General features: G+C 40.9%; 1 protein-coding gene across 10 annotated transcripts in view; it reads left to right on the top strand.

Moving 5' to 3' along the window:
• Window positions 1-22,568, top strand: part of EML1 (EMAP like 1) — a 121,772-nt gene that overhangs the window by 39,066 nt on the left and 60,138 nt on the right. For 3 of the 10 annotated variants that reach the window (XM_026791137.2, XM_014264490.3, XM_074542362.1), the window contains exon 1: window positions 3,002-3,267. The exons of 1 other annotated variant lie outside the window; for it this stretch is intronic. In XM_026791137.2, coding sequence (XP_026646938.1) covers window positions 3,201-3,267 — 67 coding nt within the window. In that variant the 5' untranslated portion in view covers window positions 3,002-3,200. Of the gene's footprint in view, window positions 1-3,000; window positions 3,268-22,568 lie in introns of those variants that run through there. 6 more of the 10 variants (XM_074542360.1, XM_074542359.1, XM_005483203.4 and 3 more) reach the window with 3 other exon arrangements.

Here is a 22,568-nt window from a genome sequence, read left to right as displayed (position 1 = left end):
CAGGCTTTGCCACTGACAGCCAAATCCCAGCGTCCTTCCCACAGCCAGTGCCATCTCCTCTCCCCTCACAAGCTGCTGGCAGCACTGGCATTCAACACATTCAACACACCCAGGGGACAGCTATGGAGGGCAGGCTGTCCAGGCTACCACCACGTGGTGAAAGCAGCCTGATCCTGTTTCCAGGAAGGGATAAAGGGAACATCAAAATTTTCAGGAGTTGGACTTCAGTAGATCCTAGTGAACCCCTCCCAACTCAGGGTATTCTGTGATCCGGTGATATTTGACTACAGCATATTAACAGGAAGTGAAAGCAAGTCTTCTTTGTCCTAATATTGGAGCATATTAACTCCTGAAAATTCATTGAGGGATGGGTGAAAGCTCTTTTATTCTCACTTAGCTAATAGTTATTTGCATTACACTACTCAAGATGAACAAAAGTTAAATCATTAGGTATAAAATACAGCTTTCAAAAATGTAACATCATAGAGTTTCTGACTGCCAGCAGTCAGTGTGCACAAGTGTACAGCAACAAATCCTTTCCTGATATACCAGCCCCACTGTACTGCTCAGGATGCCACATTCCCACCTTTATGTTTTCACACTTACCAAAATAACTGGCTTTGAAATGTACAAATTATGAAGGCCACACTATACTGAAAAATGGAACAACTAGAAGTTTTTTGTTGTTTCACCGTACCAGAAGAATTCCCAGAGACACATCAGTGCATTCTTCCAATCCATTGTGTCATTGTTCCCACAGCCAGACAGAATTTCTTTTTCATTTCGTGCCTTGTGGTACAGTTTAGTATAATGAGATTTTTACAGGTCTCAAAATCATTAAATTATGAAAGTATTTCCCTCTTCTAACCCTTGCTCTTAGAGTATAATGGAATCATAACAGCATCTGGAGATTGGAGCTGAGACCATTTTCTGTCACATCTCTGAGCTGATTTGCAGCACGCTGAGCTGAAAGGCTTCACAGACACCATCACTGTTAATTTCAGAGGGAAATCCATTGCAAGGTTTTACATGTTGCATCTCTCTCTAAGAAGAGATTAGATTTGAGTTTCTAAGTGACTTTTAATTTCTACTCTCTGAAATGGAGCTGCATTGCCTCTTTCTGGCATTTCTCCTACTTTGACAAATCTCATAAAAGTTACTGGGCATTACCTTCTCCTATCTTTGTAGCAATATCTCTGACAACACAGTTTTTACTACAAACATAATACTTTTAGATAGCATGGGTTAAATATTTTTGTTTTCCAAAACTTACACATCAGGAGGTGGTAGAGGTTAAAGAAACATTGACATCTTATCTTATGGCGAGCACACCTCTTGTCTCAAGATGGTGGAAAATAAGCATGATAAAACACTTTTTAATCTTGAAAATAATAACCAAATGATGGCAATAATGTTTCAAAATGAAGTAAATTATTAATCAGAATTTTTACTGAAAGTGAGCTTCACTTTTCTATAGTTGCAACTTGTCTGCCAAAAATCCCATATCTTTCTGTGTGTGTACAATGTTTTAGAATAATGTAGCATCTTTGAAATGTTTGATGGCTTATGAATGAAAAGGTCATGAGAAAACCTAAGGACTCTGTTTTAATTTTAAAGATGAGAACAAATAATGACTCATTTAAAACACTAAGAATACCTATATGGTTTTGTATTTTTGAAGTAATTTTTTATTTTTTAAAAATCTCTGGTTTTGTTTATTTTTAAATATAACACCAAACTACCACAATTTTCTGTTTTTTACAGCCCACAGCTATAAAATGCAGTTGGTTTTGTCTGATACAATTTAAGCACATCAGTCTGGTCAAGTGCTTGTGCTGGAGACGACTTCAACTCTACCAGTATTGGCACTGGCAATTCAGGAGGGAGCACTTTTCACTCTGCTTTAACATGGAACTGATATCTCTGCCTAATTTTATAGCATACTTTTGTGTTAGCACTGCCATGGTTTAGTGGTTGGTAAAAAGACACACATATACCAAACCCAATCCTGTAAGTGGATCCACATGATGGAACTGCCCTGCAAAAAGCTCCTGGAAGGACTGGGGACTGAAGGCATGATGTGTTAAGTGCTTTGGCATTTTTCAAGCTGAAAGGTGCTATAGATGTGCAATGAACTATTTCCCTTGTGTCCCTTGAGGAGCTTGAACTAAAAATGGCTTTCAGTCACTGGACACTTCAACATTCCTTAGCACAGAAACTGAAGCTCAAAATGTCTCAAATAATTTTACAATAATTCTGGCCACCAGTTTTGGACCACCACCTTCACCTCACCACGAACAGACATTATGAATACACCTAGACAAAAACATGTTAAACAGTTAAAGCTATTTTAATATCCTGTATTGGAAAAGTGTATCACTCTTCGAACTACATAGTTTAAACTGTATGAAATGGCACAAGGAATTACAGTGTGTATAATTCTCTTTAGTTTTGTAAGAGAGTATCAACTACAATGTTATCGTGACAGCTCCGTCCTGCAGCCAGGAGAATCGCCGCTGAAACCAGCGGAGGGCACAAGGTGCAGTTACAGGCAGGCTGTGGCTGCAGCGGGAGAGACGAGAGGAGCCGGGCTGAGGCAGCAGGGAGGGATGCTGGGGCTGTGTCCGCGGGGCTCCCCGGCGGCACCGCAAAGCCGCTGCCCCGCATCCAGCCCAGACCGAGCCCATCCATGGCAGTACCCCGGGTTAACCCCCGGGTTATGGGCGGGCATCTCCTGCCGCAGGGCCGGGCACTGTCTCTGCTCCGCCTCGGCCCGACGGGGACACCCGCTCTCGCCGGGCCTCGCGGCCAGAGCCCCGGGCAAGGCACAGGGATTCGGCAGCTCGTCCTTCTCTCAGTCGCAGCTCCGCCGAGGAGAGGCGGCCGAGCCGGCCGAGGGACGCGGCTCCGCGCCCGCCCCGCCGCCCCGGGTCCCCCCCGCCTCCCGGGCCGCTCCGCGCCCTGCCGGCGGCCGCCCCGCCCCGGCCCGCCCCGGCCCGCCCCGCGGCGCTCCCCCCGCGCTCGGAGCGGAGCGGCCGCCGCCCCAGCCGCGGCGGAGTGAATGGGTTGCCATGGCAACTGAGTGAGGCAGGCAGCGAGGCCGCCGCGGCCCCAGCCGCCTCCGCTCCGCAGCGTGTGGGCGAGCAGGCAGCGGGCGGCCGCCGGGACAACCGAGGGGACGCCGGGAGCGCAGCGGCAGGATGGAGGACGGCTTCTCCAGCTACAGCAGCCTCTACGACACCTCCTCGCTGCTCCAGTTCTGCAACGGTAAGGGCGGGGGCCGGCCCCGGCGAGCGGCGGGGTCCCGGCGCTCCGGCGGGGCGGAGGCGGAGGCCGGCGCGGGGAAGGCAGCGCCGGGAGCGGGCCTGGTCCGGGGCTGCCGGCGGCGTCTCCGCCGCCCAGGGCCGCCCGGCTCCGCGGCGCAACTCGGGGAGAGGAGGAGGAGGAGGGAGGAAACTTCACCCCCTTCAGCCTCCCCCGTTATTCGGCGGGAAACCTGCCAGCCCTCGGGGCGCCTCTGCGAGCAACTTCTGCGCCTCGTTCACGGGAATGTGCGGAGCTACGTGTGCGGACGGCAGAGATGTCTGTGTGCATCTTCCCCAAAGGCAGATCCGGCAGCTCAAGCGATCGCCCACCGCTGCGTGGCTCCGTTGCGCGTATGCCAACACACACGCATATACATATAAATATATATATGTATATATAAATAAACATATAGATGTATGTATAAGACTTGTGTTTATATACATGTGTATGGCCGAGCTGCCCGTGACCGCGGGGGCGCAGTGGGACGCAGGTGCCCTTCAGCCCCGGAGCCCACCCGGCGCCGCTGTGCCCCGGTGAAGGGAAGGGCGGTGTGGAGGTGCGAGCTGCCTGAGTGGAGTTACCGGAGTTGGCTTGCACTTACTGATTTTTCTTTCTGCTGCTTTTTTAAGGTAGGGGTTATTGGGGTGATGGCGTCACCTGGGTGGCAGCATGGCAGGGGAGCTGCCAGGCTGCAGTGATGGGTCGTAAAATAGGAAGGAGATGAGGAACTGCAAGTGTCCTCACAGGCAGTATTGGAGATTGGCCTGCGTAGTACTTGGGATTATTGAAGTAGCTGATATTTTCCTTGAGGGAAATAAATGAGCTATTCTAAATATTACAGAGAGTTCTTCATGGTAAACTGTAATCTCAAAATACCTTACTTTGGTACGAGTTATTGCTTTCTAGCAGCAAAATTGTGAGCATTCATAATCTCATATTTCATATTTGTGGATCTCTTATTTCTCTACATTTTAGTAGTGGTCTCTGCTTTCTACTGCTGTCTGAACAGCTGGAGTCAGGTTCATACAAAATTGCTTCATGACAGCAACTGCACCAGATATAGCTGCCTCTTTCCTTGGAAGCTGTGAAGATGACAAATTTCATATTTTTTCTTTGTGATGTGGTGCGAGAAAGGGACAGATTTGCAGAAAACTCTGATATGTGTGGACCTGGAGATTGTGGGAGCAGTTTTTTCAGGGCAGCAGGAGTTGGGTGTGTGGGCATTGTGCAGTGACACCCTATTTTTGGAGCTCCTCAGGAGAGAAAACTATGACTATGTATGGGGGTTGCACACTAATAGCAGATGCCTGTTTTGCCTAAACTTAATAAATATTTTATTGTAAGTGTTTTTAATGAGGAAGCATACAGCAATGTATTTCAAAGTTTATACTCTAATCCATTTATAAGCAAGCTATCTTCCTACCAAAATCCCTGAGCTTTGGTCATGACAGTCGCCTGCATGTGGGAGCAGAAGGAGAGTTGCATCACTTTCTGAATAGTTTGAAAAAGCAGTGTAACTTATTCCTGTGGACTGTCCCTCATGTTGGTTTGGTAACTCTGAGCACCTATTATACTTGATGGAAATAAGCCATATGTATTTATACTGTATATAGGCTTTAAAATCTTAGTTAATCCTTAAGTATTATATTCTGGAATGCGTTTCTAGAACAAATCACTTGATTAGCTTTGTCTCATTGTAGATAGCGACCTCAAGGGCTGTTGTAAGTCTGTATTATTCTCTGCTTATAAAAGAAAGTGGTTGAGTTCAGAAGCCTTTCATTTTACAAGTTACCTTTAGTGAGACTATATTAAATGAGGAATAAAAGATAATCAAGCCTTTGAGTACAGCCTTGAGGTAATCACACATGACCCATGAGGAAGAAAATACAAATAGAAGATCCAGTGAGGGTTTTGAGGTTGAAAAGGGATAAATAAAACTGCTTTACAGGAAAGTGGAAAGCTCTTGCATGCATAATGGGCAGTATGAAAAATGATGTGAAGTTGGGAGTGGGGCAGACATACAGAAGAAACCAAACAAAGCAAGTGAGTGGTTGAGATAGAAAGACAATATGATTTTAGTATATGGTAAAGTGAAATACAGAATGGCTGGTAAGCACTCTAAGTGATCCTTGTTGTATGCTGTAAAGGTTCCTGTTCTGAATAGGATTAATTTTAGTTGTACAAGAAAAGATATGATGGAATTTTCTGGTGCTCTCAAACAGAATAAAGGATAAAGAGATTGCCCATATGTATTGTTTCGAAAGATCAGAATGTAAAGGCTGTGCTACTGAAAAAATATCTGTGGGACACCTCTAGGGTAGCAACCAAGATCTGGCCAAGGATGGCAGCAGCTTCTCCCATTCCTCCATACATTCTCTTTGTTTGGAGTGGGTGGGAGCCCAAGAGGGGACAGGCCGGGAGGGAGCAGTAATGGGCAGGAGGCTGTGGTGGGGATGAGGGAGCAGGACTGTGACTGGTGGAAGGCCTGGTCAGGGAGAAAAAAGTTAACACAAGAGCAGACTTGCCCCAGAGTTGCTCCTTTCTTTCTAGAAAGGGCCCTGGGTTCAGGAGAAAAATTTGAGTCTTCACTCATATGCAGATTTAGTTTGCATGATTATTTAGTAATGTGTTTTTACGGCTTGTGATGTGTAAAAAAGAAGGTAAATGGAGAAGGAAAAGAGAGAAGAAAGAGGGTGAGGCAAATATGTTAGTTTTGAGCTGCATGTCTAAAATCTAGGGCAAATATTTAGCACAGCTAGTTCAAAGACACCTACTTTCTTCAAACTCCTTTTTACAGAATAGTAAAGCTACAGTTGGCATTTGAGAAACATTGTGTTAATGAACACAAGTGTCAATCTGAGATAACATCAAAGCAAGAAATACAAACTTCCAATGTGATTTTAGGCAATTTATTTCATTCTTGATGCCTTAGTTTCCTTAGTTGTAAACTAAGCAGAAAGTACATGCCTGCTCTGGAGGAATTTATCGTATTTATTGATTTGTTTGGTATCTCCCTCTTCAGTTTCAGAGGACAGTCTTCAGATGCACAGAATGTTTTGTTAGTTGCTCTGCTTGTTCTGTTTGTTTATTTTTAAGAAAGACACTAAAATAACTCCTCTTAAAGCTCAAGGACAGTTCTCAACTTAGGTGTCACTTTCCAGGTAATGAAGGACTCTGCTTGTTTATTTTGCATGTTGTAAAGTAAAACTTAGATACTATTAACTGTGCCTGGTTATAGATACCTTTCTTGGTACAGAAGTTACTTTTAGGTAGAAAGCCAGTATGTTTATCTACAGTCAATCGGGTTGTTAGTCATGTGTTATTTAAGCTGAAGGTAAAAGTGGAAGGATCCTGATAAGGCAAGATAGTGTTGAGGTTTTTAGCATCTGCTTAAAAACTGGTGGAGAGAACCATGCTGGACATGACACACTGCCAAACAAGACACATTCTGGAATTAGAGACAGTGCTCATCTCGTCCCCAGCTGATTTACTAAGCTGCAGCTGTGATCAGTACTGATTACAGACAGGTGGGGAAGACACGAAGGGTGTGGGCAGAGTTTTGTGGGTGCTCTGACCACAAATCCCTATCTATCTATTCTCTATCTATTTACACAGCCTTCACCACAGTAATTGCTGTGGGCAGGACTATTAGGTATATGAAATGTAAAGGGTGAAATCTGGGATTCCTGCAAAATGCCTCTGTAGACTTAAAGATGGAAGTGAAAATTTATCTATGATTTCTTTGGAACTTGTAGCATCTTTTAAATGTCCTTCATGTGGCTGCTGGGAAAATCATAGCTGTCAAATGACGATTCCTGCATTACAAATGCCTTGTTTGACAGAAGCTTCAACTTCAGAGTATCTGGGTAAAGCAATAAAAAAAGTGTGAAACATTACTTCTTAATGAAATTGATATATTTGGCAAGGGACTCCATAATATTAATTACAGTTCTGTTTAACAGATTACGTTAAGTGTAATTGTTAGTAAAAAATTTAGAGTTAGACAAAAATTTAAGTTGATACAAACTATGCTGTAATTTATCTTTTTAAGAGAGCAGAAAAATCACAGAATATGCTGAATTGGAAGGGACCCACAAGGATCACTGATCATCCAGCTCTTAGCCCTGCACAGGACCATCCCCAAGAGTCACACCGTGTGCCAAGAGCATTGTCCAGACACTTGTTGAACTCTGTCAGGCTCCTGGGGAGCTGTTCCAGTGCCCAACCACCCTCTGGCTGAAGAACCTTTCCCTGATACCAACCTAAACTTCCCCTGACACAACTTCAGGCTCTGCCCTCTGCTTCTGACACTGCTCACTGCAGTGGCTGCTTGTCCTCTTGCCCTCATGAGGAAGTTGTAGACTGTGATGTTCTCCTCTTAGTCTCCTGTTCTCCAGGCTGAACAGACCAGTAATAAAACACTTCTTAAAAATTAATGGTTCCTTTTGGCTCCCTCCCCCCAAAATCACATTAAGATTTTTGACAGGTAGTAGCTTTGATAACTATCAGTCACACTTAAGTCACGAAAAGTAAATTGTGTGACTCAGTTTTTGTCAGTCTATTTATGGTTTGAATTTTCTGTTTCTGTAATTCTCCTCCATTCCTGAAAACAAATTGAACATGTGAATCTTCTGTTTCTGTAATTCTCCTCCATTCCTGAAAACAAATTGAACATGTGTACCTCTTCTCTCTGAGTCCTCTATCTGCAAGTGGAGCAGTTCCTGTCAGTGAGGAAGTGAGCACCACAAACAGGAAATCTGTATGGACAGTATTATTCTGGTGGTTGTCTCTTTTTTCCCATTTGACTCTCACACTTCCTCTCCTTAACCTTCCTAAATGCAGCCACATCTTCCTACAGCTGGACCAAAGTCACACAATATGGAATGGGTTAGGGAAGGAACAATGGTAAGTTGAGCCTTGTAGCTTTCAGGGCACCAGTTCAAGTCTGTCAAGGGCTGGAAGAGACTGTAATTTGTTTTACTGTGATCACTTCCTAGCAATAATGCAAAACAAAATTGGATTTAATTCAGTGTTCACTGGGAAGATTCATGCACTCTGTAGGAAAAGGTGTTGCAAGCATGTTCAAAAAGATGTTGCAAACATGTTAATAGCATTACTCATGTTGTTTTTCTCAGAAGTCCAAAACAACACAGTCAGAGAGACAAATCAGGTTTTCCATGTTTCATCTCTAGACCGCTTCTCTCCAGAACAGCAGCATGTTTTGAATTCAGGAATGGAGGCCATGCTCCACTTGAAGCTTCTACCAGTTTTGTAGGACAGAGGATTTTATTGCCTTAGACAGCATTGCTTAGACAGCATTTTCTTAATTTTTCTTTCAGTAAGATTTGTTCTGGCTCTTGCAGTCAAACTCTTAAAGGAAATGCTGAATTGGACTCTACATTAAGAGTCAGTTTTATGCATTTTGGAGCTATACAGGGTATAAGCAGATTCTAGAATATTTTTCTTCACCACTGGAGTAAAGGGGAGGGAGAGGTGGCATACAGAAACACTTTTTTTTTGTTGGAATGTGCAGTAATTGCAAGCAGAATAAATCAGTATGCTATGAATTAAAAATAACTTGCTGCAATGGACACTTGCACAATATATATTGTTAGCCTATTAGAGCTCAAAATATTATTGCTAATAAGACACTATATAAGTAAACTGAATTTGTTGCCCTTTAATTAGCTATTTATTTCCAAACCATGAATTATTAACACTTGTGCTAGTCATGAGTGGTGTTAATTATAGTTACTGGAATTTATTTTTTTTCCCTTTTTTTCTTTTTTTAACTAAGCTTCTAAAAACAAATGAAAATGTAGACCAGTCATGAGAGAATCCTCTAGTGATAGTCAAACCTCAACAGAGAATCTGTGTCAGTGTTAGCAATATGGAGAGAAACTACAAGTATCAAGTATTTTATCATGAATAAAACAACATACAGAATTGCAAATTAAAGCATTGGGCTCTCAGCAGAAAAACATGCTTTGTCTGATCTTCAAGGAGTTTTTAAAAAATTTAATAGTATTTTACGGAGCTGGCAAAATATATATTTTAGGTTCTAATTAAAAATAGCAAATCTGAAATTCCTTTATTGAACCTTAAACCACATGCAAATAATTCAAATAAGATTAAAATTATATTAAAAGTACATTATTAAAAAGTGAATATATGTGAGGAGACAGTGAGGGAGTGCACCAGTCAGTGACATACATTTTAATAGGTTTTATTCTGACTTCCTGCTTCCTTCTCCTTTTCTTAGGAATTTAAGATGAAGATTCTAAAGTTGATGTTCAGTTCTTTTGTCAAGAGAAGTTTTATGAAGCTGTAGTAAAGAACCTGTCTTTTGATCTCTAAAATCTTGGGGGTGATGAGAGAGAATAAGTAGGAAGGTTGTATGAAATGGTGTAATGAGTACATTTTATGTTGGGTGCTTGCTCTTTGCAAATGACACTAATTGGGCAACCATAAGGAATTGTGAAAGCTTAAAGGAGCTGTGGATGATGCTCTTCTTCCATGAATCACAATTTAAAATGTTCGTCCATTACATAATTAAAATGTGGAAGTAGCTCCCTGAGGTTTTTTAGGGAGATGGGGTGGGGATAATGATATGTTAACATGATTTCACTAAATTAATTCTTTGGAAAGTAATTAAGTGAGATTGTCCACACTTCATTACTTCCAAAGGGTAAAATCTGACATGGTCCATCATATTCTCCTCTTGCTTTGAAATGACTGATTATTGAATAAATATATTCATTTGAAAAGTAGCATTGGAGATCTCTAGCACTGTTTTTAGGTATTGTGGAATGTAGAAACTAATCGCCTTTTTGGATTTAAAATCTGAAATAAACACTTCATTGTGGTAAAAGCAGTTTGCATTTCTTAACAGCATAGACCCTGTATTTGATTGGAAGCTTACGTCTAGATTCCTGCAAATAGGAATGAAGAAATGTTTTCTGGATTTCAGTATGACTTCTATAATCTGTTGCAGGCCAATATGGGAAGCTACTGGCTTTTAGTCATCTGAGAATTGAGTGTGAACAGGAGCCTCAGCTAAGCTTTGAAAGGTGAGGTTCCTAAGATGCAGAATAGATGAACACATTTCAATATGTAAATAGAGAAACAATCTTTGTTTCAAGCTAGTAAAGGCAAATATCTTCAAATTAAAACTTTGTAATGAACCTTGTGTTTTATAAAAATTACATCTTTATTTTTCTTTCAACTGTGTTGACAAACATAGCAGACTGAAACAGCCTTTGACGTTTCCCACTGCTGATCCTGTACACTCAAGTGGGGCTAACTGGGCACTGGTGTCTAGAATTTCCTTGAGGTTGTTAAAGGTTTCTGTACCCTAAATCAGAAGCATTAGGAGCAGCACTTTATTTTTTTCCTTTGGTGAAAAAAAAATATCTGTGAAACCAGAGAAAGATCCTGACGGAGAGTTTCATATTTATTTTATACTTACTAAAACCAATTACCATTTTGTTGCTTCCTTTCCCCCTTCCCTGTGCAGCATTTCACAGGCTGTTTTACCCAGACCTGTTGCTGTCTGGGAAGCATCCTCCCATCTCCCACGTGGAGATGCTGCTTCACAGAGCCTGCAGGATGTGGCAGGTGTGTCCCTGTGCTGGCCCTGGAGCAGGGACTGTGTTACCCACATTGTCCCACTGCTCAGTGCCCATGAACAGCACGGTGCCCCAGGGCGGCTTCTTGGAGGTGACCGAGCTCTGTGGCTACATGGGTGGTCCAGCAAGGCTGGCTGGGCCACAGGGGGCAACGAGGTCTTTATCTAAACTGATAAAAACCTTACAGGCATTAGCATATTCTGAGGCTCAGTCTTTATTCAAACCAGTGTCTGCATTCCTGCCTTTTTGCTTTACAGCTTCCAAATGCAGGTCAAAATTATGGGGCAGTTGCAGACAGGACTCTGCTTAAATGATCTGAAAAATCAGGTCGTTGTTTTTAGGTTACTAACTGTGAACCTAAACATTGAATTTTGTATTAAATTTTAAAATTGAATTTAATGAGTGTCTGTCCATGTATTATATGAGGCAGTGTTATAAAGCACATGTACAATACTTCAGTGTAACACAGTAAATAAGTACTGATGTGACTGGGGGTAAGAAGCAAAATCCAGACAGTGTGCAGGTGATAGAAATTTAATTGGGGACTTTAGTAGGAATGAACTTCGAAACTCTGGAAATGATCATGGCAAAGTCCAGTTGAATCTAAAAAAAAATTATCCTTCTTAGAAATTTTGGCTCTCGTAGTAAAATATGTATGTATTGTAATTTAGTGAACTCTGTATAATGCCATGCAGGGAAGGAGGTGTGAGGGTTGGTTCTTGCTTTTTCTCCCTTTTATGCTAGATAGTGTGAAAATCCTTGTGGTAGCTGTATTTCAGTTTGGAAATAAGTGATTTCCCTTGTGTTCAGAGGTTTTAATGAATTAATGAAGGGTCCTTTGTGACTAAATATTTTATACAATTTTTAAATTAAGCATTTATATATTTTGCAAGGCTTGAGACCTTTCTCTACTGAGAAGTGAGAAAAGATCCATTTATAAATTTGGGAGGATGGTGTGTGGTCCAGCAGACCCCTGGTGTAGGGGCATACAGACAAGCCTTTTCTTGACTGGTGTACTGCAGGGTCCTGCAGCTGAAGGGCTGCATTCTTAAAAGAGCAATAAGGTGCACTGGCTCTGTGATGCTGAAATTCAGCACCTGCTATGTCCACCTTAGCAGGAATTGTGGGACAAGAGAAAGAAATCTGTAAAGCAAAACAGTTTGTGGTGAGGGCTGGGGTATCCAGTGTCAGTGCATTTACTGTGGGCTAGCTCTAACTTAATGCCATCTTCCAAACACACTTCAGCACTGGAGCTGTGCTGCTGGAGGGGTGATGGGTGACAAACACTGCATAGGCATCTTTGGCAACAAACTGAAATATGTATAGGGAGCTGGGGCAGCTGGAGCTGGGGCAGTTGAATTGTGATAGTCTTTTAGAGATGTTTTCTCCCACTCTCTAGTCTTTAACCATTGTTCATTCTGATTTGGGAAGTAACATGGTCAGTACACCAACAGAGAAGTTGCTTCCTTGATGTTCTGTCCTGGTTTTCTTGAGAAGAGATTTTTAGTATCGTGAACAAGGGGCCACAGGACTTGTGTTGGTCTTGAGCACTTCCTTAGGTCTGAAGATTTTTTTAATGGCTTCTCTGTCAGAAAGATCACTATGAGTGTTGATCATGTTCAGAACAAAATATTGAAAACTCTGGACTTCTTTATTTTGAGAAAGTTTTAATGGATCAGACAGAACTAAAATTAAGGCTTTACATTTACAACAATTCTGCTTTACTAAAAGATCTAAGCCCAGTCATTTTTAAGGCAGAAAGGGGGGAAGGAATATGGGTGTAGCAGTCTAACTGTCCTATTTGTTATTTAATAGCTTGGTGTTTCCATCTCTGCTTTAAGCTGAATAAACAGGATACAAATTGTAAGGGCTTTGATTATGGGGTTCCCTCCCTAGGTTGTTATTGATTATTGTGTGGTGGGTTTTGCTTAGATTGTTTTTGCTGTATTGGATGACCTGTTGTTTGAAAGAATTAGGATAAGCATGTTATCTGTGCAAGCCTGAAAAAATATGGTTCTGACTATCACACCAGTAGTATTTCAGAACAAATTTATAGCTGAATTACATCGTTCGTTATTTGAATGGTATTTCACCGTTCTTTTATGATCTGGAGGCTTTGTTTTGGTTTTAGGAAAGAGTTAAATAACTGAGTTGTGGGATTAAATGTTCAGCTGTGGAATTGAAAAATGGTTGCTGTTGTGTTAAGTGAATGCTTTATAACTAAAATTCATGGAAGTTGGAAAACACATTTGTTGGTGTGGTCTCCTGAGAGCAATATATTTCTATCTACTCACTCATTTTTTATGGAGCACAGGGTTTTAGGCATTAGGGTGAAACTTTACAGCAGTGAACAGAGTAGTGTGGTTTATTCCAGCATTGCCTCACGTGTAAATTATTTGAGAGATTCTGTTCTGTAGCTGTCAGTTCTTGGTAAGATCTGTTGCTTGTATTTTAGTTTTTTCTGTGAACACATACCCCTGGGTGATTGATCTGTTTATTTCTAAATTTTGTTTAAATAGGGGGAGTCTATGGCAGGGCAACCCACCACTTCCCACCCTCCCACAGGGCCAAGATGAACCAAAAGAACTCTTTCTCCTTTCATCTGCCCTTTTGAAATAAAATGTACCTTGTTTCTGATGCATAGGGATGTAATACAATCATTTTTCTAACTTTGAAGATGAGTAACACTATGTGATAAGGTTTCAACTGTTTCAATGAAATGAAAGGATAGAAAGTAACATAGATGGGGAGACAAAGGGATGTTAAAGATGACAGGCTCAGTCCTTCAGATGTTGTGTGATAAGAGGGTGTATAGTGTTCCTTAGGAGTAAAGGTTAATAAACCAGAGAGCTGTGGGAGCTGGAAGATAGCACTGTAAAATTCAGAAGACAGAGGTTAAGTGGATTCTGATCTTGAGGGCAAACCTGTGGTCCCTGCCCCACTGCCCGTTTCCATTTTCACCTGGGGCTGATAAACCACACCACACTGTGCAGCTGCTGAAGGAAGGGCTCATTTCCCCTTCCCTCACTTGCTGTCTGTGGTTTTGCGTACTTGGTGGACTAAATTGTCAGGACTTAGTCTAACATGCTAACCTAACAGAAAAAAAATTAAAACCAGGCAGTATCTGTGTGTGGTATTTTGATTTTGCTTTTGCTGGGTTAGTTTTCTGCCAAGTTGGAGAATTAAATCAGTTTCCAGAGGCAGCAAAAGATAAATTGTAGGAGAAGTGGATGCTGCAGGCAGACTGGGGGCTTCTAGAATGGCCATTGTGTCTTGTGGAACTGGACCCTTGCTTTTGTCATTGCAGCTGCTTGTGGCACCATGTGTTGCACAGCATCAATAAATTAATCCAAGTTAGAAGTGTTGCCCATCTGTTGTGTATTGTAGCAGGTAGAAGTGATCCACTTTTTTCAGTCTTGTGCCAGGCATAGTGGTGGTAGGCAAACTTTTAAAACAGTGCATAAGGCAGTACAAGGGAGAGACATGCAGCTGCTGAGGAGTAATAAAGAGGGAAACTACTTTTTGACTGCTACAAATACAATTGGAAATTGAATTAAGGTTCATAGAGGTAGAAAATTATCTATGCATCATAAATTTAATTTCCAGTCCACCTACCCATTCTAAGCAGAGTGAACTAACATAAATTTTTTTGCCATTGAGATTCCTCTCTTTCTTTGGTGAATGTTTTGGTTTTGTCATTGCTTTTCATGTGTGTCTGTGTGTGTTTTGTTGGTTTTTTCCCTCCCTGGAAACAATGGACCTCAATCTTTTTTGTAATCCTTTTAATGTGCTCTTCAGAATATGACATCACATTCAATTAAAAAAAGTATCATAGTTAGCCCCAGGCACACAGGTGTACTCAATATTTTTTAAACTGAAATTTTAATTAGTAGTTGAATATCACCTACCTTTTTTCTTGCACTTTGGAAATTTGTAGCTTTGTATTTCTTAGAATTTGCCTTTATAGTTTTGAGATAGAAGTAAAATTTCTATCAAAACAACAATATTCTCTTCTTTCTTACATTACTTTACTTGGGAACATACTTGTTTCAGAGGCATGTTCATCAGATTATTCCATAACTTTTTTAGCAAAAGACATACCCTAAAACCAGAATTAATCAGTAACAAACATCATCAGTGTGATGCTGCTGCTCAGTTCTCAGATCCAAATCTGGGTGTTCTTTTGATTACAGGAGACTCATTGCAAAGAGAACAGGAAGATTCACAGGATCTCTGTACATTGAGGAATTTAAACACAAATACTCTTGCAGGAACTAGTAATCATCTTTGGCAGTCCCATATAGGAAGGCCTGGATTAAAAATTTTGTGCTTGAGAGAGAGTTTACTCTTTTGTTTGTTTACTCTTCACTGTTTCCAAAAAGATTAAATAGGCTAAAGCATCTCCAGTGATTCCTGCAAGGCTCTGTAGGATTTTGTGAAGCCCAGAAACCATTTCCTTGGTGCTGGGTTATTAACCTTGGTTGTTGTGACACAGAAGGTTATGAGAGATTTGTGTGCATATTGTTCTAGGAGGGGGTAACTTCAGGGGTTTTCCTCCTTTCTAGTTTTTATATTTGAGTTTTTAATTTTAAAAAATATTTAGCCTCAGGGAGTCCTCAAAATCTAAGCCTTTTACTGCCTCCTGAATTTGGCAGTTGCTTCTCCTGGTTCAAATCTCTAGGCATGTGGGATGTGAAGCTTTGAAGTAGCTATTGCCTGGCTGAAGCCTCTCTGGAGGCAAGGAGAAGGATAATAAAGTTTTGACATTTTCTCTCTTTCCATCATGCAGATATTTTAACAGAAGTGAAACAGCTGATTTTTAGTAAAGACTCTAAAATTACAGAATTGCTAAGATTGTCTCTTTTGTGGTTTGGTTTTAATTTAGAACAATTGCTAAAATCAGTGGTGTGGAAAGCCACATGCATTTTGTCAGTGTTTTAATATCTGGCATTAGAAACTGGTTAATCCATTTAAGTGGAACAAGAGATTCAAGAGGGAGATGTTGCAGCCCAGCCCAACATCTTAGATGTTGCCCAGTGGACCACTGACAAATACCAGAAAAGGCAAAGAGAGATATTTGGGTGGGGGCAAAAACTCCAGCAGAAGTTTCTCATTCTTTGTAATTCTGGTTCTGCATAGTGTCTGCCAGTCCCATGCTCAGTGAGCAAACAATTGCCAAGTCCATGGCAGTCTGTCCCAAAGAGTGAGCACCTTCACCTTCTGGGCAAGGCTCTGTGTCAGCACTGCTCCTGTACTTCCCCAAGAACGAAATAGATACAGGCCACCTTCTCCTGGCTACTCCTGACTTTCCATCTGGCTCCCTTAAAATAAGTGTCTTGTTGTACAGAATAAGAAGTAGGACAATACATCAGGGAGGGGAAAAAGCTATTTCAAACATCTTGATTATGACATGGTGAAACTCTTTCTGTTTGGGTGTTTCCAGCTGTTTCTGGCATAGAGCACTTCTGACACTGCACTGGTTTGTATTAACTAGGTTTACTAGATTTAGTAGTGGCTAAAATGCATACAGTGATTTTAAAACAATTGGTGTCATGCAGGCATTGCTCAGTTTAACAAGCTGCCTGTGTTCTTCTGTGCTGCAAAGAATGTGCACTGTGGAAGCTTTATGTTTACTGTAAATGTAGTAGTAAGATTTTTTCGTAGAAACTTAATTTATTTTAAGAAATGTTAATTATCTGGTTTTACATGCAGTTTATTGGAGTACCTTTTCTTCTGCTGTATGAATAAGTAGAACTATATAAAAATTTAAAGTCACTTGGCGCTACAAACAGCAATTCTGTAACTCTGCTGACAAGTCAGCAACTTGCACAGTTGTGAAATCTTCCCTTTTCCAGTTATGATGGGGAAAAATTGACATGTTGTTCTTACAAGTCCATGTTACCTGTCCTTTAGCAAGCTGTGCTTGAGCACTGCATACTAAATGTCAGTTATCATATTGTGCAATCTGTATGAGCAGAATTCCCACTTCCACAGCTGTGGGAGTAGAAATGGGAAGCAGTCAAATAAACTCAGTCCCTCAAGGCTCCTCCCAAGGTGACTGGTGCAGAGTGCAGTGAGGTCCAGGGAATTCTTCTGACCTTTTGGAGGCACAAACCTTGGGAAACAAATGAGTGTTGTTAAAGTGATGACATCTTTCACATGATAAAAGTAGCAGCTTAAAAAAAAGCTTTTGACACTTTTGACAGGCTTGCACATGATAATTAGATAGTAAAAAGAAGGTGTGGGTTGGCAAGGCATTAGATATGAATGATATGCAGGTTTGTATCCATTTCTCTTTAAGCAGTGTTGTGCTGAAGATGAAGCCCTCTGAACAGTTGTGTAAAGCAGAGGTTTTAAAGTGAAAATGGATTGTATCCATTTGAAATAATTCAAGGGAAGCTGTGGAAAGCTACTGGCACTCTTTTTCTGAATAACTCTTTGCCTCATTAAGAAGTTCTTAATACAGCATATTCTGGGTATAATCTTAGAACTGTGTGCATTGGCTTACCAAGTGTCTTATTTATTCACTTTCAATTTAATTTTCTGGAATAATAAGCTTTTTTCTTGCACTATATGTTCTGAGCATTCTCCTTACTGCCTTTACAACGTGTCAAGGATGCAGGAAAAAAGCTAGAGGAGAGGGTGATTTTTGTAATTTGCATTGAGAAGGAAGAATGGGAAGAAGTGGGGAAGACAAAGCAGGGCCTTGACCTACGTATAGTGTATGAATTTTGTGATTAGTCCACAGGAAAGTTGTATATGGGGAGATACACATAAGGCAGAAGACAATACATGGCATTTAGTATTCCTGTGGGATTTGGGGATCTTCACCTTAATTTGGCAGGGTGTCATCAGAAGGCCAAATGTACTGGTGGCAGCAGAATTGGGTTCAGGCAGCTGCCCCACTCTTATTGCCGTGTTTCTGGCCGCTTGCATTGGACTGTGTCCATGTTCTGTGCCCTGTGCCATCTGGGAGCCTGATTCTGTACTTTCCACCTGCACAGTGGATCCCGGCTCTTTCCCACAACAAACAGAGACCCACTCCCACCTGCTGAAGGCCCCTGAGCTCCCAGCCTGGCAGTGCTGCCAGCTCTGTCCAGTACCTGCTGCTGTTGGTGGTCGCTCACCCTGTGCCCTGGGACCACGACTCCTGAGTGCAGCTCAGATGTGAAGGATCCCTGCATGTGCTGACTTGAGATATGGGGCAATCTCTTCCATGAAGGAGGGAGCAGCAACAGCTGCCTGTGTGCAGGGATTTGTCTGTGGGCATTGTGAGGGCCTGGTCTGTGCTGGCAGTTTTTAGATATTATTTTCTTTGCAATTTTTTTGTACCATTTTGATTTCCTGAGGGAAGGTCAGGATGTGTTCTGGAGGATTCAGCTCTGTTGGGGGGACCCTTTTCCCACCCCACTGCTGCTCTGTCCTGTTTGCCAGCCTCCAAGTCCTTCAGAAATCAGATGGGAGCTGCCAAAATAGCAGATGTTTCTGCTGAGTGTGCTGTAATCTCTCACAGCACTGATGCTGATCAGGCTTTGTGTGCAGGTCTCAGCAGCACAGCTGAATGTCCTCCAGCCTTTGCCATGCCTGACTGGGTACTCTTTATCCCCACAGGACAGCCCTGACTGAGGGCTGCAGGGCTAGGGCTGGCTACATTTTACTGGTGATTTTAGGGACACCTTCCATTAGATCAGATTTCTCAAAGTCCCATCGAGCCTGACCTTGAACATTTCTAATAATGGGGCATCTGGAGCTTCTCTGGGCACTCTGTTCTGGTGCCTCACCAGCCACTGGGCAGGCTGAAGAGAAGAAGACTCCAGAACCTGCTCCATGAGAGGGTAGCCTCCTGCAGAGTTTGTGAGGAAATGCTTTGAAATTTTTGGGACTTGCCTTTTTCTTCTGTAAGCAATTGTCCATGAAACAAAATGGGTTTTTTTAAATCATCTGGTACAGATCTATAAATACTAATGCACTCTCCTTGTTGTTGGTTGTTTTGTGGATGAAATGGCAAACAGATAGAAAGTTCTAGCAATTCTGGAAAAATTATTAAGCTTTCCTTTTAACCTCTGGGGAGTAAGAAAATGTATGAACCAAGGCTGAATAATGAAGCTTACAACAAAACTGTTTTATTAATTTTTATAAGATTTTTAAAATTATTTAATAATTCCTTGTAATTTTGTAGGAATTAGGCCTCATCCTTTCAGAAGACAGACTTTCCTGGCATCTGATAAGTGTATTTAATGTGATTTTGAAATGCAGTAAATATGAAACCAGCAAACTTGATGTCCAGTTCAAAAGCCTCTTTTTCATGCAAGGGGAGCTAGTAGGGTATTGAACTACTTTGCAATACATTAGGAAAATTTTTTTTTCTTTTTTTAATGATTAGGGAAGAAGGAACTATCGCACTCTGTGAATGACTTCTCAAAATGTAGTTTCCAGTTAACTATTTGGGTTTGAGTTTATTCTTGTGTGGATCTTTTGAGAAGCAACTTGTTTGTTTCTTTGCTTTGGGTCTTGTTTCGTTGGTTATTTTTACTTGGGCCTACAAAGCTGTCTTGTTCCCATCTAAAAGAGAAAGAGAGCTGTGGGTAGATTTACTTGACTGTGTGACCCCTTTGTGTTCGTGGCACTCACTGCTAGAGCTGTTGCTTGTTGGCTTCAGTGTAACAGGATTCCTGATCAACTGGATCATTTTTCCTTTCTTTTCACCTTTTGGCTTTGCAAATACTGGACACTTTTGCTTTTGGTGAGGAATCAACACTTGGAAACTGTTACAAATAAGGCCATTGAGAGGGAGGTGTTGGGTCACTGGATCAGGGAAGATGTTGCTTCTGGGGGTTGGACTTCTCTGCTATGGAGATCTGTGTATTTTAGCATGAGCTTATGTATTAAGCTTGTTGCTTTTATGTAACTAAGTATTTTTGTGAAGAAGCTGTATGCTGTACTAGACTTTAATCTTGACTGTCTCGTGATAAAATGAAGGATATTTTGAAAAAGGCAACTCCTGCTTGCCATGGCTGATATAAAAAATCAATGTACTGTGAGCAGATATTGTTTTCTGAACTATCTCTTCGGTGGACTTGGGAGAAATGTTTTCCAACCAGTTTCAACTTTTTTCCATTTCTTGTAAATCTAGTGATTTTCAAGTTCAATGTGGTGCTCAGTTTACTGCCCATGGAAATCACTGCTCTGTGCTATGTTGGGGAAGTTTAATGTTGTTTTGGGCAAATCTTATCACTATAATAATCTTTACATACTTGTAGACCACGAATCTATGTGCAGGACCACTTTAAAAAATGTTCCTTCTTGAATTGTAAGTAAAGATTGTATTGTTAAACAGTGCCTTTAAAATACTAAATTCATTTAGTTCAAGTGGCTGTACTTGACCAAACTTGTGTCTGTACTCTTGCATACAGAAGTCTGACTTATGTGAGTTCCACCCACATCCAGAGCTAAGAAAGCATAAGAGAGCTCTTGCCCTAAAACTGAATGGCTGTATTAGCCTTAAAGATTTGTCTTTGCTGATAGGCTCCACCTTATCATGAAAGCTGAAGCTCAGATTCCCATAATCACAGGGCTACAAGAGCCTTATCAGCCAGGCTTTCTGCAGGGTTTGTTCACACTAGTCCTTCAGCACAGTGCTATTAGGAGATGGCTTTTGGGAAAGGATTTGCTCTGCACAGCCGTCATCCGTCTAATCTCTGGAGTGAAAACTCTTACGGGAGAAGTACTGACTGCCGCCAGAAGGAAATCAGTCCCACAAGTCCTTGAAGGAGAGGAACAGTCATGAGCCAGGCTCAGCTTGGACCTTGGCCTGGGGCTTGTTCCCAGCCAAGGGCAGACCAGACATCTGCTGACTCTGTCACTTTTTATGAGGGCTCTCCATAGCTCTGGGGAGAGACAGTATTGCATTCATTGATCAAAGCGTATTTCTAAACTTTTTTCACTCAATATGAAAGATATAAAATAGTTTGTCTCTGTCTCCTCCTCCATGAAAGCCTCAATTTCTTTCAAAAATAGGCAACGTGCATGCTGTGGCATTGCCAAGTGCTGCAGAGGATGGGGCAAGCCTTAGAATACAACTCATTCATTCTCACAGGGTGGCAGGACCACACTTCACAGTGTGCTGGGAATGGCACTGCAGCTGGGTGACATTTGTGACAATGCTGTGCACCCTTTTGTGGTGAAATAAGAATATGATCTCATGCTAGGGAGCCCAATTATAAATAAAAAGAATGGAAATTGTCTTCTAATGGAATTGTCTCTAATGGCAATTAGAGGAGTTGCATTTTTAACCAAATCATTTTTCAGATTATGTGTGTTTCTCTGTTTCCTGAAATAACCTGAATTCATGTTTTATTTAAGGATAGCAAATAAAGGGGTTTTTTTTCCTTCCTTCTCCTAAATAGCCTTAATGCCATCATCTTCCTGGTTAATGCCAGGACATCAAATATTATATCAAGTGTGGTATCTCTGGCTGTGTTTGAGTCCTTGGCAAGGGCAGTTTGTTCTTTCTGCATTTATGTCAGCAAAGATTCTTTTGCTGGAGAGTGGGAATATGTAATAGGAAGAGTTTACAGTAAGAAAGTATATTACTAATAATTATATTATTATATTGTATTATATTTGCCAGAGTTATATGAAAGGAAGATTTAATCCTAACTGAAGATGAGGATGGACAGTATGGATAAAATTTCATTCAGTTTTGGGTATTCTGGATGCTTTTTTACCTCTGCCATCCAAGCAAGGCTCACACCAGTTAATTCAAGTACTTCTCACATGCACTAGATTAACTGCCCATTCTAGAAAAAAAATTCTATATTCCTGTTAGAGACAGGACTGAATAAGACAGGTTTTAAAAGATGACTTTTAATAGTTTTATAAATTTGAAATAATTTTTCCTTTAAATATTTAGATTGTGATTTGTCTTTGTGACAACCTGTAATGAAGCCTAACACTGCATTAATTTCAGAAACTAAAATATTCACGAGGTACAGAGTTCTAAAGAAAAGTCAGACCACTGCTGAAAGTAAAGCCATTAGCTGAGAGCAAGTAGCCAGAGTCTGTGAAAGTGATAAATCTGCTTTAGACATCAATGGCCCCTTCTGCAGGTGCAGGAGGAATGTTTTATTCTCTTTGTATTGTTTGTATGGTTTGATTCTACAGAAAACAATTAATAAAGCTGATTAGCCTTTAAGAAATGTAAATGTAGAATGGGAGTGGTATTTATTTTACAAATAAATGCCATTGATTAGAGGCTGAGATTTTCCAATTCTTATTTCTCAGAGGATACACTTATGAAATAAGATAAAACATAAACTATTTCAAATTGATAATTATGGATTACTTGCTGTTGATGCAGTCTCAGTTTAGTAAATTTGTAATTTCTTAAGTGGAAAAGTGCTTAATTGCTTATGTATTTCTAAAGTTTAATAGTGTTTTCAATTTGTTTTTAAATAAACATAGGTATGTAAGATTATAATTTTCATTAAACTGTAAATTATAAAAAAATATAGGTAAAAAGCTAGTGGTCCAAGTAAATTTGAGGATTAGTTGTTATTTTAATATTGAATATGGAAATTAGGAAAATGACAAAATGTATTCTGACCTAAGTAGTTTCTGAAGTGTTTAAATGGT

This window comes from Zonotrichia albicollis, chromosome 6, assembly GCF_047830755.1.
Source record: "Zonotrichia albicollis isolate bZonAlb1 chromosome 6, bZonAlb1.hap1, whole genome shotgun sequence".
In the NCBI taxonomy this organism is placed as follows: Eukaryota; Metazoa; Chordata; class Aves; order Passeriformes; family Passerellidae; genus Zonotrichia; species Zonotrichia albicollis.
Note: the sequence above shows the minus strand (reverse complement) of the source record. Positions and strands in the feature narration are given on the sequence as shown.